The sequence below is a fragment of the Phoxinus phoxinus genome, assembly GCF_949152265.1.
Source record: "Phoxinus phoxinus genome assembly, chromosome: 1".
NCBI lineage: Eukaryota > Metazoa > Chordata > Actinopteri > Cypriniformes > Leuciscidae > Phoxinus > Phoxinus phoxinus.
In genome coordinates this window covers 20,392,357-20,405,206 of record NC_136876.1, presented here as the reverse complement: position 1 = coordinate 20,405,206, position 12,850 = coordinate 20,392,357, and the positions used below count along the sequence as shown (strand labels likewise).

General features: G+C 39.5%; 3 protein-coding genes and 1 long non-coding RNA gene across 4 annotated transcripts in view; 3 read left to right on the top strand and 1 right to left on the bottom strand.

Moving 5' to 3' along the window:
- Positions 1–327: 327 nt before the first annotated feature.
- The window catches only part of hoxb3a (homeobox B3a), a 49,380-nt gene continuing 36,857 nt past the window's right edge, over positions 328–12,850 (top strand). The window contains exon 1 of the mRNA XM_079594281.1: positions 328–664. The gene's annotated coding sequence lies outside the window, so the exon portion shown is untranslated. The remainder of the gene's footprint in view (positions 665–12,850) is intronic.
- The window catches only part of LOC306989947, a 261,084-nt gene continuing 252,321 nt past the window's right edge, over positions 4,088–12,850 (bottom strand). The window contains exon 5 of the long non-coding RNA XR_013795785.1: positions 4,088–4,373. This is a non-coding gene — a long non-coding RNA (uncharacterized lncRNA). The remainder of the gene's footprint in view (positions 4,374–12,850) is intronic.
- Positions 4,396–9,254, top strand: hoxb6a (homeobox B6a). Its single transcript, XM_079595656.1, has 2 exons — positions 4,396–6,423; positions 7,465–9,254. The coding sequence occupies exons 1-2, from the start codon at positions 5,994–5,996 to the stop codon at positions 7,719–7,721; spliced, it is 687 nt and encodes a 228-aa protein (XP_079451782.1). The 5' UTR covers positions 4,396–5,993; the 3' UTR covers positions 7,722–9,254.
- Positions 9,795–12,418, top strand: hoxb5a (homeobox B5a). The gene is made up of 2 exons (XM_079595046.1): positions 9,795–10,681; positions 11,307–12,418. The coding sequence occupies exons 1-2, from the start codon at positions 10,102–10,104 to the stop codon at positions 11,552–11,554; spliced, it is 828 nt and encodes a 275-aa protein (XP_079451172.1). The 5' UTR covers positions 9,795–10,101; the 3' UTR covers positions 11,555–12,418.

The following is a 12,850-nucleotide window of genomic DNA, read 5'->3' as shown; positions in this document are numbered from 1 at the left end:
TAGATTTTCCTTGCGATTGTATAGGGAAAAGATGGCGACGGCAGAGCTGCTGCTGTTAAAACAGTCATGAAGAAATGCAATAAATTCCTTGTTGTTTTATGAAAATTTACAACTTTGTGATAGAACTTTATGAGTGCCTGGGTCCTGGGATTGGCCGAGGATGGTCATGTGGACGAGTAACCGTGAACATGAACTTTTTATGATTTCCCAAGTGGTTATATTGCAGCATTCTTTTGGCCGCGGCACTTAATGTAGCTTCACTGTGCTCCTTAAAGGTTCTAGCTCTTTTTTATATAGTATATTTTGGCTAGCACTGAAAATCCACAGTCGGAGAGCATTGTTCAGGCTGATGTTCTCAAATGGAACAGGGAGAGAACAGCCTCCTCTCCTCTCTGCTATGCTAATGTGGCCGCCTGTGATTGGGATAACCACTGCGATGGAGTCTTATTGAGATCTGGACACGCAGTAGGGTCTCATCTAATTTTTCATACGGGGGTCTGACTCCTGTTGACTAAAGCGGATGGAAGCTGTGGTGCCGCTGTCATTTTCACTGCTTCGCTCTAATGGCGGGACCGAGAAGAGCAACAGGACTTACCGAGCGCGGGCTACGGCGAGAGGTTTGCGCCTCTCTGTCCTGGTGCTGGGTGACGAATTATCAACAAAGGTAAGTCTGTCATTGTCTCGCAACCGCTTCGTTTCTCTGAGGTAAGAACTCGACCAAGCCTAATCATGCGCACTGATGGATGTAGGCTACTCTACTAATAAGCCGCGCGTGCACAGCAGCTTAGAAGTAAACACCTTATCTAAATCCAATTATTCATTTCCATCTTGGGTGGAGCGGAATCAGCGTTTTGGTGCCTTTCCATGTATTTTTTTCTTCTTCTGGTCAGCGGCAAGGTATTTAGACCTAATGCATGGTGTGCATTTACAGAGATTGAACAGTGCTGATTTCGGGGTTTCCACTGCATTACTGTATTTATGATATGGAGCGCAGTCATGGCTGCGGCGAGAGGGCGAGGTTTGAAGAAGCTGTTGTCTTGCCAATCGGATCTTAGCCTTATATAGGCTACCTATAGTCATTTATTAAGTAAAATGCTTTATTCAGTATGACATTAAAAGTTACATAGATGGTAAAATGCTTTATTACCGCTCTATATCACACATAAAAAAAAACTGATAGACAAAAATATAAGCTAAAATATAGGGTAAGAAGGCCTCTATTGAATCGTTAGAGTTATGTGAAACATATAGACTATTATATGTTCAAAATACCCAAGGGTCTCCTCTTGTTCTGAATAGGACGTCTTTCACTTCCAGATCAGAGGAACAAACCTTCCAGGTTATTCTATGTAGGGACGTAATGATTCCTCTCTCGGTTCTTGGAGTTTCGGTGTTCATTTGTCCAAATACACATTTTTCTTAACACGATAACGTTTACTGTACGGAACAAGGATATGCTAATGTTGGAAATGAATGACGAACCACTTTATGCAAAAACAAAACATATCTATCTATCTATCTATCTATCTATCTATCTATCTATCTATCTATCTATCTATCTATCTATCTATCTATCTATCTATCTATCTATCTATCTATCTATCTATCTATCTATCTATCTATCCAATATAGCCTACGATTAAATATCTAGTTTTTTTTTTTATATATCAAAACGTGTACGTGCATTTAATGAACTTGTTTGACATTTTCCTAATTTTATCTTCCGAGGTGCATGAATCTGGTAAGCCTGTTGTTGAGAGCTGCTGACACAAATCCAAGCACACAAGCCATTTCCCCACTATCTGGCGCCATCTAGCGTTCATCCTTGTATTTCGCCAACACAGGCTACTTAGAGGGTGTGTTTATTGCACTGGGTGTGTGTGTGTGTGTGTGTGTGTGTGTGTGTGTGTGTGTGTGTGTGTGTGGAGAGAGAGAGCGATAATTTATTACAGTGCGCATTTGTTTGCTGTATTGTGTGTGTGTGTGTGTGTGTGCGCGCGCGCACGCCAGCGCGTGACGTGACGTTTTATGGCAGTGTGAGAATGTGTTTTAGTGTTCTTCTAAAGCACGTTTTATTGCCGTGTGAGTGCTTGTGCGACTGTGTGCGCACAGTATCTTTTCTTCCACTTTTATCAAGTCACACCAGCATTCGCCACTCACCAACAGATGTGTGCTTTCCCTTTTAAATATTTATAAAAACCTCTTAAATGTTGTATGCAGCAAAGCACACACATTGCAGCCGCAGATAACAGGAAAGACAGGGAGGGGTTCTCGGCCCGGTGGCAGTGAAACGTAAAAGAATGTAGGGGCTGTAAATTCTCCTAGCTGTTCTTGCTGCTCTTTGAAGTGTCTGCGTTTGGGGGAGATTTGTGGCACACATGCACTCACTGAAAAAAATCTGTGGCCTGAAGGGCTTATATTCCTCCATCTCTGCTTTCTTGCTTCTTGTAATCTAACCAGAATATCAGCATTTGACCACTCCAAGGTTATTCCATTGTACATGGAATGAAGTGCATACGTGCGAGCCGAGCTGTGTGTGCCCTCGCCAAAACCTACATCCTTCGCCAGTTTTTAAAGTCATGCTGACCTTTTTTTATTTCTTTTGCGTTCTCTCTTAGGAAGTACATACTCCAAGCAATAAGTGTTTATTTGGACTGGTAGTGGGCATAGTAACCGGAGGAAAAAGTGTGTGTGTTTGTATGTGTGTGTGTGTGAGAGAGAGAGTGAGAGAGAGTGAGAGAGAGAGAGAGAGAGAGAGAGAGAGAGAGAGAGAGAGAGAGAGAGAGAGAGAAAGAAAGAAAGAAAGAGAGAGAGAGAGAGAGAGAGAGAGAGAGAGAGAGAGAGAGAGAGAGAGAGAGAGAGAGGAGAGGGAGAGGGGAGGGAATGCTTGGAGATTGTATGACTGTTTAATGTCATAAAGAGTGAATGTGTGATATGGGTTGTCTCTTTGTCTTTGTGTTTATTTCAGGGCTCTACTGTTTTGCACCTAAGTAATATGATTTCTAAGCAATTCCAGTCACAATTATTTTCCATAATGTAAAAAAGTACAGTCACTCTCATTTTATTTGCATAGCTGTGGCATTTACAACTTCAGTGGTTTATATTTCAGAACAAGGATAATTACAGATTTTGAATTATTGTTAACGTATAAATGTATAAGTTCAAAGTAGCTTAAAATAAAATAAAATTTAGTTTTATTCTTTGATCAACTTAAAACAAATCGTATTATTGTTGTTGAAAACAGATAACATTAGGCATAATTACCATCTACAAACTCAAAAATCCCTTGTTATGGGTGGCTGAAAAAGCTTCTGAAAATCAATAAGGCTTTTATCCCTTAGGTTTATGATGTTAGTGAAATCGGATACGAACGTAAAAATACATAAAGAACGGGCCGTTTTTCTTTAGGCCAAGTGTGTTTGATTTACTAATTTATAATTGACATCTCCATTTGTTTTGTATGTTGTCTAAAATGTAGTTCTCGGATTTTTACATTTTTACGAGACGCGCACGTTTAGCTCTAAATGCCATGCATTTATTGCACTTTGCTTTGACCACATGTTAAAGTTTAGCATGTGGTAGAATAGCATTCATAAATTAACAGCAGGCTTAAGGCAAGAGTTTGCGGATCACCCCCTCCCTGACTTTTTGATAGTAAACTGCATGCGCATTTGTTAAATGTAACTTGTTTTACCAGAATATTTATTTACCAGATATATTTAATACAAACAACACATATAAAATCAATTTCTAACCAAACTTTAGATAAACGGCGAAACCGTGAGCATAATTATCGTGAAAATAATGCAATTAAATTAAAGCGTATGAAGACAGCATATGATAGTATAAATGCGGCAACCACAGTCTTACGTAAATTTAAAGGAAGCTTAAAAGCGCCTTTAATAATTTATGTAAAAACACATAGGCTATTGTAGCCTACACGAAGGAAACACGGCATTTGGAGCAAGGCCTGTACGTCATTTTAATGTTCAGTTTTAAGAATTCGTAACTTTTAACAAATATCTGACACCAGCATTAAAAGAATGAACTGAGTTATTTTTTCATATATTTTATTATAAAGGCGCGCCTTTTACAGAGTTGTAAATCATATTTTACATAGCATGTTTTACATTTGAAATATTTAACATAGCCTACTCACATGTACTAGACTCGGAGGAATACAGAACGTTATAGCATTCTTGACAAAAAGTTCATAACAGGTCACCCCATGTCCAAATGGGTGTGAAATTATTCACTTTTACTCATTATCACTAAATAAGTGACTTCCACAGAAAAGTTGACTGTCTATTAGTCCACTGCAATCCAGTTGTCTCGCTGGCTTCTGTGGTTCTTCGAAGACAAGGAAGAAATACCTGTAAAAAAAAAAAAAAAAGAGAGAGAAAAGAATAATGAAGTTAACCATGAAACGCGAGCTTTTTGAGGAAAGAATGCCTAGCACAAACTTATTTAAATGCCTAGCACAAACTCTAGATGTCTTGGTTAAGAATTTATAGAACGTGTAATGGTAGTTATTTCTCATTAATAATTAACAAACGTTGACCTGGCCCTTCTCCCCCTTGCTCATTTCTACTAATGGAAACACAATAGATGCTTTCCGTTCGCAGAAAACTATGCAATGCGAAAGGAAACGCAGCATCCTAGTCTAAGGAAACTGAAATGAAAGTAAAATGCACGCAACCCCCAGTGCGCCACCTTTAAAAATATCCACTTGTTGTGCCGCAAATGGTTTATTGGCCGTATAGCGACAGGATACCCGGCCACCATAACTGTACTTTTGGTTAATGAAAAACACACACACGCTCGACCAGAGCAGAGCAACACCGACAAAAAACTAAAACACTGTTGAACTATTTGCTGGCATTCTCAAACCATTCATTAATTTAAGCAAAGGAGGAAACATATTGTGCGCAATGCTGTATTTTTTTTTAATGCGCATAGAAAATACATTTAACAAAACTTTTGTTGAATGAAAAACAAATTGACAACACACACACACACACACACACACACACACACACACACACACACACACACACACACACACACACACACACACACACACACACACACACACACACACACACACACACACACACACACGTTTTCAAAAAATTGTGGTAAACGTGTCTTTTATATTCACACATACAGTATTTGTGCTGTCATTAAGTGTCACAATGAATATTTATTATTCATATTATCAATAAACAGTTTAATATATAGGCCTACAGCAACATATCTGTTACCTACTAGATTTTGTTAAATACTTTTGCTCAGGCTCATTTACTTTGCACTGTTTATATATAGGCTTTGGTTTTCTTTAACACGTCGTTTACCATTTATAAATCACTATGAAATTACAGTGATGAAAAAAGCGTTGAAGCCGCGATCATCAATATGTCATGTTATCTTTTGTGACCTACTTGTGCGATAAGGCCTAGTAAATTACCCATCTGAAATATAAAGGATGGGAAATGATTGAATGTTGTACGTAATAATGTGTGTTTAGAAAATCGTCTATTCCGGGTCTTGTATGTTGACACTTTACTCTCCAGTGGTATGATAGGACTAAGCCCGACTGTAGGCTATGTGGGGGCACAAAGTGTCGATGAATTCAATTTTCGCATTTTAAAATTCCTATGTGTTTCGCATTGTGCAATCTCATTGGAAGAAACGGAAAGGGAGAAGGGATTAAAAAAAGCTAGTTCTCTGCTCCGGGGTCCCCCGGCGCGTGCAATCACAGCCCCCCTCAAGGGTGCTATTTTGCAGGCACGTCCGCTCGCTATTGGTCAGTGGTTGGTCAGATGGTACGGTTTCCCTCTGTCCCGCACTGGCACATAGCCACCCAGAACACCCCCCCCCACCCCCCCCCCCCACATCTAAAACCCAATCTCCGATAAACTACTAATAGCTAAACCACTTGGACTATAAAACACAACAAATCATAAACCACGCAAAAGAGCCGTACCCTCCCAATGAGTTCCTATTTTGTAAACTCAACTTTCCCAGTGACTCTGCCCGGAGGACAGGAGTCGTTCTTGGGACAGATACCGTTATATTCCTCCGGATACACAGACCCTTTACGACACTATCCCGGTGCTGCTTATGGAGGTTCCAGCGTCCAAGAGAAGGCGTACCCATCCTCTTTTTACCAACAAGCGAACGGTGCCTACGGCAGGGCAACCGCCGCCGGTCCCTGCGATTATGCGACAGCAAGCTTCTACAGGGAAAAGGACCCTGCCTGCGCCCTCGCCAGCATAGAGGAACACTCGTTCGTGCTCAGTCAGGATCATCGCAAGACAGACTGCACGGGATCGACGGGGAAAGGCATCTACCCCGAGGCCGACGACCAGAAGCCGTCAGCGCCGGTTTATCCTTGGATGCAACGGATGAACTCGTGTAACGGTGAGTTCATGTTGTCTTTTTTTGCCCTTCATTTTTTCTCATCGCTAATAAAGCAAGAGCGTGCTATAGCCTACGTGACTTACAGCTTCACTGTACAATGCCGGAAGCCCAATACAGTGCAAATACGCTCGTCTCCACCATAGTGTCATACTGAAAGCAAAGCCACTCCTGTTAAGTTCTGTGAAATCTCTCAAATGTACTGTACTTGTTTTTGAGGGAGGACATTTGGAAATATGTTCGCCGCAAGGCTCATATCGTTTAAATCACTAGAGAAGCGTGTCTAATTATAAACAGAAGAGCTGCTGAATCACCGTATGTCTTATTACTAAATTATCATTGTTGTTCTTTTGATACATCTGTTGCTGTTTGTGCCTTCTTGTGATACAGTGACAAGTACATGGCAGTAGGCTATAAAAACACGAAATATATTATGATTGGGCTATGCAATATAGTCCTTGAAACTACAAGGAACAATAGAAGCTGAATACTCTGTGCATTTTTTGTAACTTGATTTTATTCGCTGCCTATAGCCCTGTCCGTTTACAGTAGTTACACTTTTTTAAGTTCAGCAGCATGAATATCAACGGATATCTTTGTACACGTTTCAGTCACAAACACAACTTTGACATGTGCTCAAACTATTACTAGACGCGTTGCATCTGTTCAGATGAAGCACAAATATAGACCGGTTTCTTTTGTTTATATCTGTCACGAAAAAGAAAGAAAAGGAGAATCACATTTCCTCAGATTTCCCCCTAATCGCAATAAAACAGTATTCGACCTCTCAGTTTGTCTGCACATAGGTTTAAATGGGGACAACATAACTAAAAAGCAACACAATAAATATATTTAAATGTGCTAAAAAGGCAGGACAGCAAAAATGTGATATGTTGTCGACTGTATTTTAGCTGCATGCATTTCGCACTGACTTGAGAGTTTCTTGTCATTATGTCACCCTCGAGCTGTTTTCTCCGGACGCATTTATCATTGTAAAAAATCTTTGTGTTAATGTTTGACTTTTCTCTTTTATCCCATGGACAGGGACCTTCGGTAACGCTGGTCGAAGGGGTCGTCAGACGTACACTCGCTACCAGACGTTAGAATTGGAGAAAGAGTTCCACTTTAACAGGTATCTGACCCGAAGACGCCGCATTGAGATTGCGCACGCACTGTGCCTGACAGAACGTCAGATAAAGATTTGGTTCCAAAACCGGCGAATGAAATGGAAAAAAGAGAACAAATTGATCAACTGCTCACAAACCAGTGGCGAAGAGGAGGAGGAGAAGAGGACAGAATGAAATTTTAAACGAAAAATTTCCCCCACCAAAAGAAAGCTATGGCATAGAGGGCACCAGACACCATGATAACACAAATGAAGACTTTCCATCATGTTAGCAACTGTAGCATTCCTGTTAACTCAATGTAATTTCTTTTGTGATTTCTTTCCTTTTTTTTTACATGACGTTTAACACATGTGGTTTTGTGCGCTCTTATTCAATTTAGATTTGCTCTTATGACTGAAATGTCCATGTTGAACGAAGCTATTTGAAATTTGTGTCATATTCGTGTTTATATTTAAGCTGTGTAAAAATAAAAATAAATTCCCATTGTATGGAAAACGTTTTGCTATCTTTCATTTATTCGTAAGTTAAATGTTCAGACATGACATCATTTATTGAGTCTGAGTGAAAAAGGACTGGAGCAGCTAGAAATCCTAGAAAAAAACATAGTAGGAACACACACAAAAGTCTACAATAGTCAAAAAATGTTACGTGTTTTTTGTTAGTCATTCAAGCCTTCAATTAAACAGACAAAATCGCACCTCTCATGCTATATTTGATTATTGGCCAATAATATGAAATGACGGATCCACATTGCGGAAACACCTGCTTTTCCCTTATTCTTTTTATTTTTGTAAAAAATACAGCCTTTACCGAAAATGAAGTCTGAAGGGCAACGCAATAATATTGCTGCGTAAATAATATGAAATTTCAGTACCTGCTGGCATATATGTAAATATATGATACATTTACTAATGTGTGTATGATATTTTAGGTCGCGTGTTTTTCTGACTTCATGAAACAGGTACAAAGGCCATAAACTCTTCAGTTTGGGATTTGGTTTCGCTTTTTGTACAACTAAAAGGCCGAACGTTGCCCACTTGGTTCCAAAATACTTCATACAAAGTGAGAGGTGAAAAGGTTCAGCAGGTTTTAATAGATAACCAAAAGAGAAAGCTGACCTGTGGGCGCTGGTCACTCACCCTGAGATACTCAGCCTGGAGGGCTAAGGGACAATAAGTGGAGGTTCCTAATTGTGTCAACAAAATTCAACCCAAAATCAGACACATAATTTACATGAAAGAAAATCTACAAACCAGAGGATACATGCATCTATACATGAATATGTGTTCACCGAACACAGTGGGAGAAATTCACGCTTCTTCGCAGGCTAAAATGTTGTAAATCTGTTACTTATTGTTAAATTCTGCTATTTTCAGGGAATTAAATATTGCTCAAATAAAGAGTTAATATTATTCTGAGGTATTTCATCGGTCCTTTTTCGGCTTTAACATAACCAAACGTCTATAGAAGTTTAGTACAGTTTTACATCATGCACATACATGAAGCAGCAATTGGCGTTTTGTCAACAAACCATATATCATCTTGGAACATAAATCACGATCTCGCATTCCTTCTGTTGTCCATACATTGTGCGAACAGGAACTCATCTTTGGAAGACGTCTACTAAAAAGTTAGATTGCTTTTTAGGATTGAAAAAATACATCTGTGGTAAGACCAACGATAGGATTCACTGGAATTTAGCGCAATTTAACGATTTGTTTGAATTTTGTATATTTAATATTGTATAGCCTATTATGTATTCATAATGTAGCCTAGTTAATGTTGCCACCAGTGCTTAATTTTTTTCATAATTATTATAATATTTTAAAGTAGGCTACTACCAGAGTGGCCGTAGGGTTTCACATCATACAACTAAAATGTTAAATGTTTTAAATGTTTTAAATTTGAAATGTTCTTAAAATGTGTGTGTTATTATTCATTATTAACATATAAATTATTATAGGTTTTAATAATACGTTTGTATGTGTGTGTGTTTATTATCCGAAATGATGTGACAGTTAACCTTTATATTAATATTTGCATTTCAAGTAGCTACGCATTATAGTAGATTCTCGGCAATTTTTGTATGCGTAAAGGGTCAATAACTACACTTAAGTTAATTAATATTACAATAAACTACAACGAAAATCACTTTTATTGCCATTTAAAAGAGAAATAAGTAGGCTATCGTTGAGCGCTCAACATATCTTCCCATCGTGCAATAAATTTCATTCCCAGTAGGTGACGCTGTCTGCTCACATGCAGCAAATCCCTGCAAAGGGAGGTACACGTTGACTCGAGTCTAACGACTCCCCGTCTCGTCATCATTTGTAACCATAGAGCATGAATTACCTCTTGAAGTCATCAGTGAGAATTTACGACTGGTCAACAAAAGCACGTGATTCTCAAACGCACCCCCACCCCCATATTTGGCCGCATACATAGCAAAAACGAAGTACAGTGCATTGCTATAATTCATTAATACATCATAAATCGTGAAGCACAGCGTTATAACGACCAAGATCTACAAATCAAGCCCTCTAAAACAACCTAAATGAGCTCTTACTTTGTAAACTCGTTCTCAGGGCGCTACCCAAATGGCCCTGACTATCAGTTACTAAATTATGGAACTAGCAGCAGCGCTATGAACGCCTCGTACAGGGACTCCGGCACCATGCATTCAGGCTCTTACGGCTACAACTACAATGGAATGGACCTAAGCGTCAATCGTTCAACCAGCACTGGCCACTTTGGGGCGGTTGGGGACAACTCCCGGGTCTTCCAGTCTCCAGCCCCGGAGACGCGATTCCGGCAGCCGTCAAGCTGCTCGCTCGCGTCTCCGGAGCCGCTGCCTTGTTCCAACAGCGAAAGCCTTGGACCCAAATGCTCTTCGCCCCCTTCCGACCAAAGCACCACCACTGCGGGTAATAATCTCAACAACAACACACATTTCACAGAAATCGACGAAGCCAGCGTTTCTTCGGAGACCGAGGACGCGTCTCACAGAGCGAACAACTCCGCACCTCGGACACAACAGAAGCAAGAGAGCACGGCAACCTCCACTACCTCGGTGACGTCCGATGGCCAAGCTCCTCAAATATTCCCTTGGATGAGGAAACTACATATTAGCCATGGTACACACGTATTATGTTTACGTCTCTTTGTTTGTTAGCAAATGCGTATTGTGTTCAGTTCTGATTTAAATTCAGTGTGGCGTCATAACAGTCTTTATTTTAGATTTCCGTGAAAGTGCCATAAATCTATCAAGTGTGGAGCCTCGCAAACTGTAGAGGAGAGAATGGGAGCGGGGTGGAAGAGAGGGCAGCGAGGCAGGAAGGTTTACAAGTTGTTGTTTCTGTGAAAAGTTCAGCTTTATGGTGTGTGGGAATGTGATTAGTTTAGTGTTGGAGAACCGCTAATAAAACGGAGAGAAATAACACGGGGTGAAAATGCGATGATAGTGGGATTGATAAACAAGCAGCGGGAAAAAAAGGGATTATATAATAACTGCGAATATTTAAGGTTGTATTAAATATTGAGGTTTTAAGTAGCAAAACGAAACAAAAACAAACACCATGAACCAAACGTGAGGCGCTGTGCACTGTACCATTTGGTGATTTCCCTGTACGCATTCAGTTGTAAATCGTGTCACTCATGTGTATCTATAACAAAAAGTTGTTGGAAACTGTTGTTGAAATGATGTGCAGGTCAATTTACGCTAATCTTTATTCCCCTTTGCGTTTTGTCCACATTATTCAGATATGACTGGACCAGACGGCAAAAGGGCCCGAACTGCATATACCCGCTATCAGACGCTAGAGCTGGAAAAAGAGTTCCATTTCAATAGATACCTCACCCGAAGGAGGAGGATAGAGATAGCCCACGCTCTGTGCCTCTCAGAGCGTCAAATTAAGATATGGTTCCAAAACCGGCGGATGAAATGGAAAAAGGACAATAAACTGAAGAGCATGAGTCTGGCTACCGCAGGCAGCGCTTTCCAGCCATAGTTGTATCCCAAGTCCTACTACGTGGTGTGCAAAAGAAAATTACGAGGAAAAATAGGTCTCAAAACATTACTTACAAAGTACTGTACATCGCGGCACCTTTTGGCATGTTATGGATGTTTTAGGCATTTTAAAATTCTACTGTGGTACTGCTATAATGAAGCGAAAATTAGTGTTCACATGTTGTTCTTTTTAAGGTGACTATAATTTTGGCAAGTAAATAAAACTGAAGGGGAAAGAAGCTCTCAATATACCGCCTGTTGTTCTTGTTATGAATATTGTTTATGTGTAAAGTGCTATGTTAATGCTTTCTTGAGAGTTAGCATGTGAGCTCTTAAATGTTATAACTTATTTACCTATACGTGTATACCTTTTGAGTTTACAGCTTAGAAACGAACCTGCCCTTGTATGAAGTGAAGCTGTAGTTTAGTGGTGACTGCAGTAAATTTAGCAGAAGCCTCTGTATGTTTCATGGTCCTCTGTTTAATAATTGTCTAAATAATCACATTCGATTTGTCATGTGTTCAAACTCTTCTATTATTTTTGAGAGAGAGAAAAAAAGGAAATGTGTAAATAGTCCTCACTAAATTCTTGTACCCGTTCATACGTGTGTATAGTTGTATTCCAAATATGTAATTGTATATTACTGGATCATGTTTATGTTCCAAAAAGGATGTACATATTGAACATTTTTATTGTGATCAGTTGGCTATTTGTAGAAGGCAGAATGAACGGCAAACGTGTGGAAAGCGAAAAAAAAAAAAAATGTCATGTTGAACTGCCTGTTAGCATTTTGCCAAAAAGCTTTTTGTATTTGTTTGTAGTTTAACTTGGAGTAAAAAAATAAAGTTCCTCATATTCAAATCTAATACATTTCTTGAAAGTTCTTCAATTTACGCACAATCAAGACAACTAATTCTTGGCAATGATTGACAGGTATAGATTACACATTCATAATATTATCTGAAACACAAATATCTGTCCGGTCCCTTAAATTACTGAGAAACGTTTTGCTACGCCACAATGCAGATTCGTGAACTGTATATTGACAGTTCACACACAACTTGGACACTAATAGCAAAACGCTAAACCGCACTTACTATTAAGCGAAAACAGACATTAGGAGACATGTTCACCGAAACCTGGCGCATACTACACAAGTTAAGACGTTTCTATAGTAGGCTACAAACACACATTTTCCAGAATGTTTATATAATTTACAAACGCTAGCTTACCCCTATATTTCTGTGTCCTAGTAAACAAGCACTGAGCCTTTAAACTTACCATGCGTGCCAAACT

Bases quoted from the DNA above. Each gene is read 5' to 3' on its own strand.
- hoxb5a (XM_079595046.1), top strand. From the start codon at position 10,102: ATGAGCTCTTACTTTGTAAACTCGTTCTCAGGGCGCTACCCAAATGGC. The intron at 10,682-11,306 runs GTACACACGTAT...CACATTATTCAG, and splicing joins GAAACTACATATTAGCCATG to ATATGACTGGACCAGACGGC.
- hoxb6a (XM_079595656.1), top strand. From the start codon at position 5,994: ATGAGTTCCTATTTTGTAAACTCAACTTTCCCAGTGACTCTGCCCGGA. The intron at 6,424-7,464 runs GTGAGTTCATGT...TCCCATGGACAG, and splicing joins ACGGATGAACTCGTGTAACG to GGACCTTCGGTAACGCTGGT.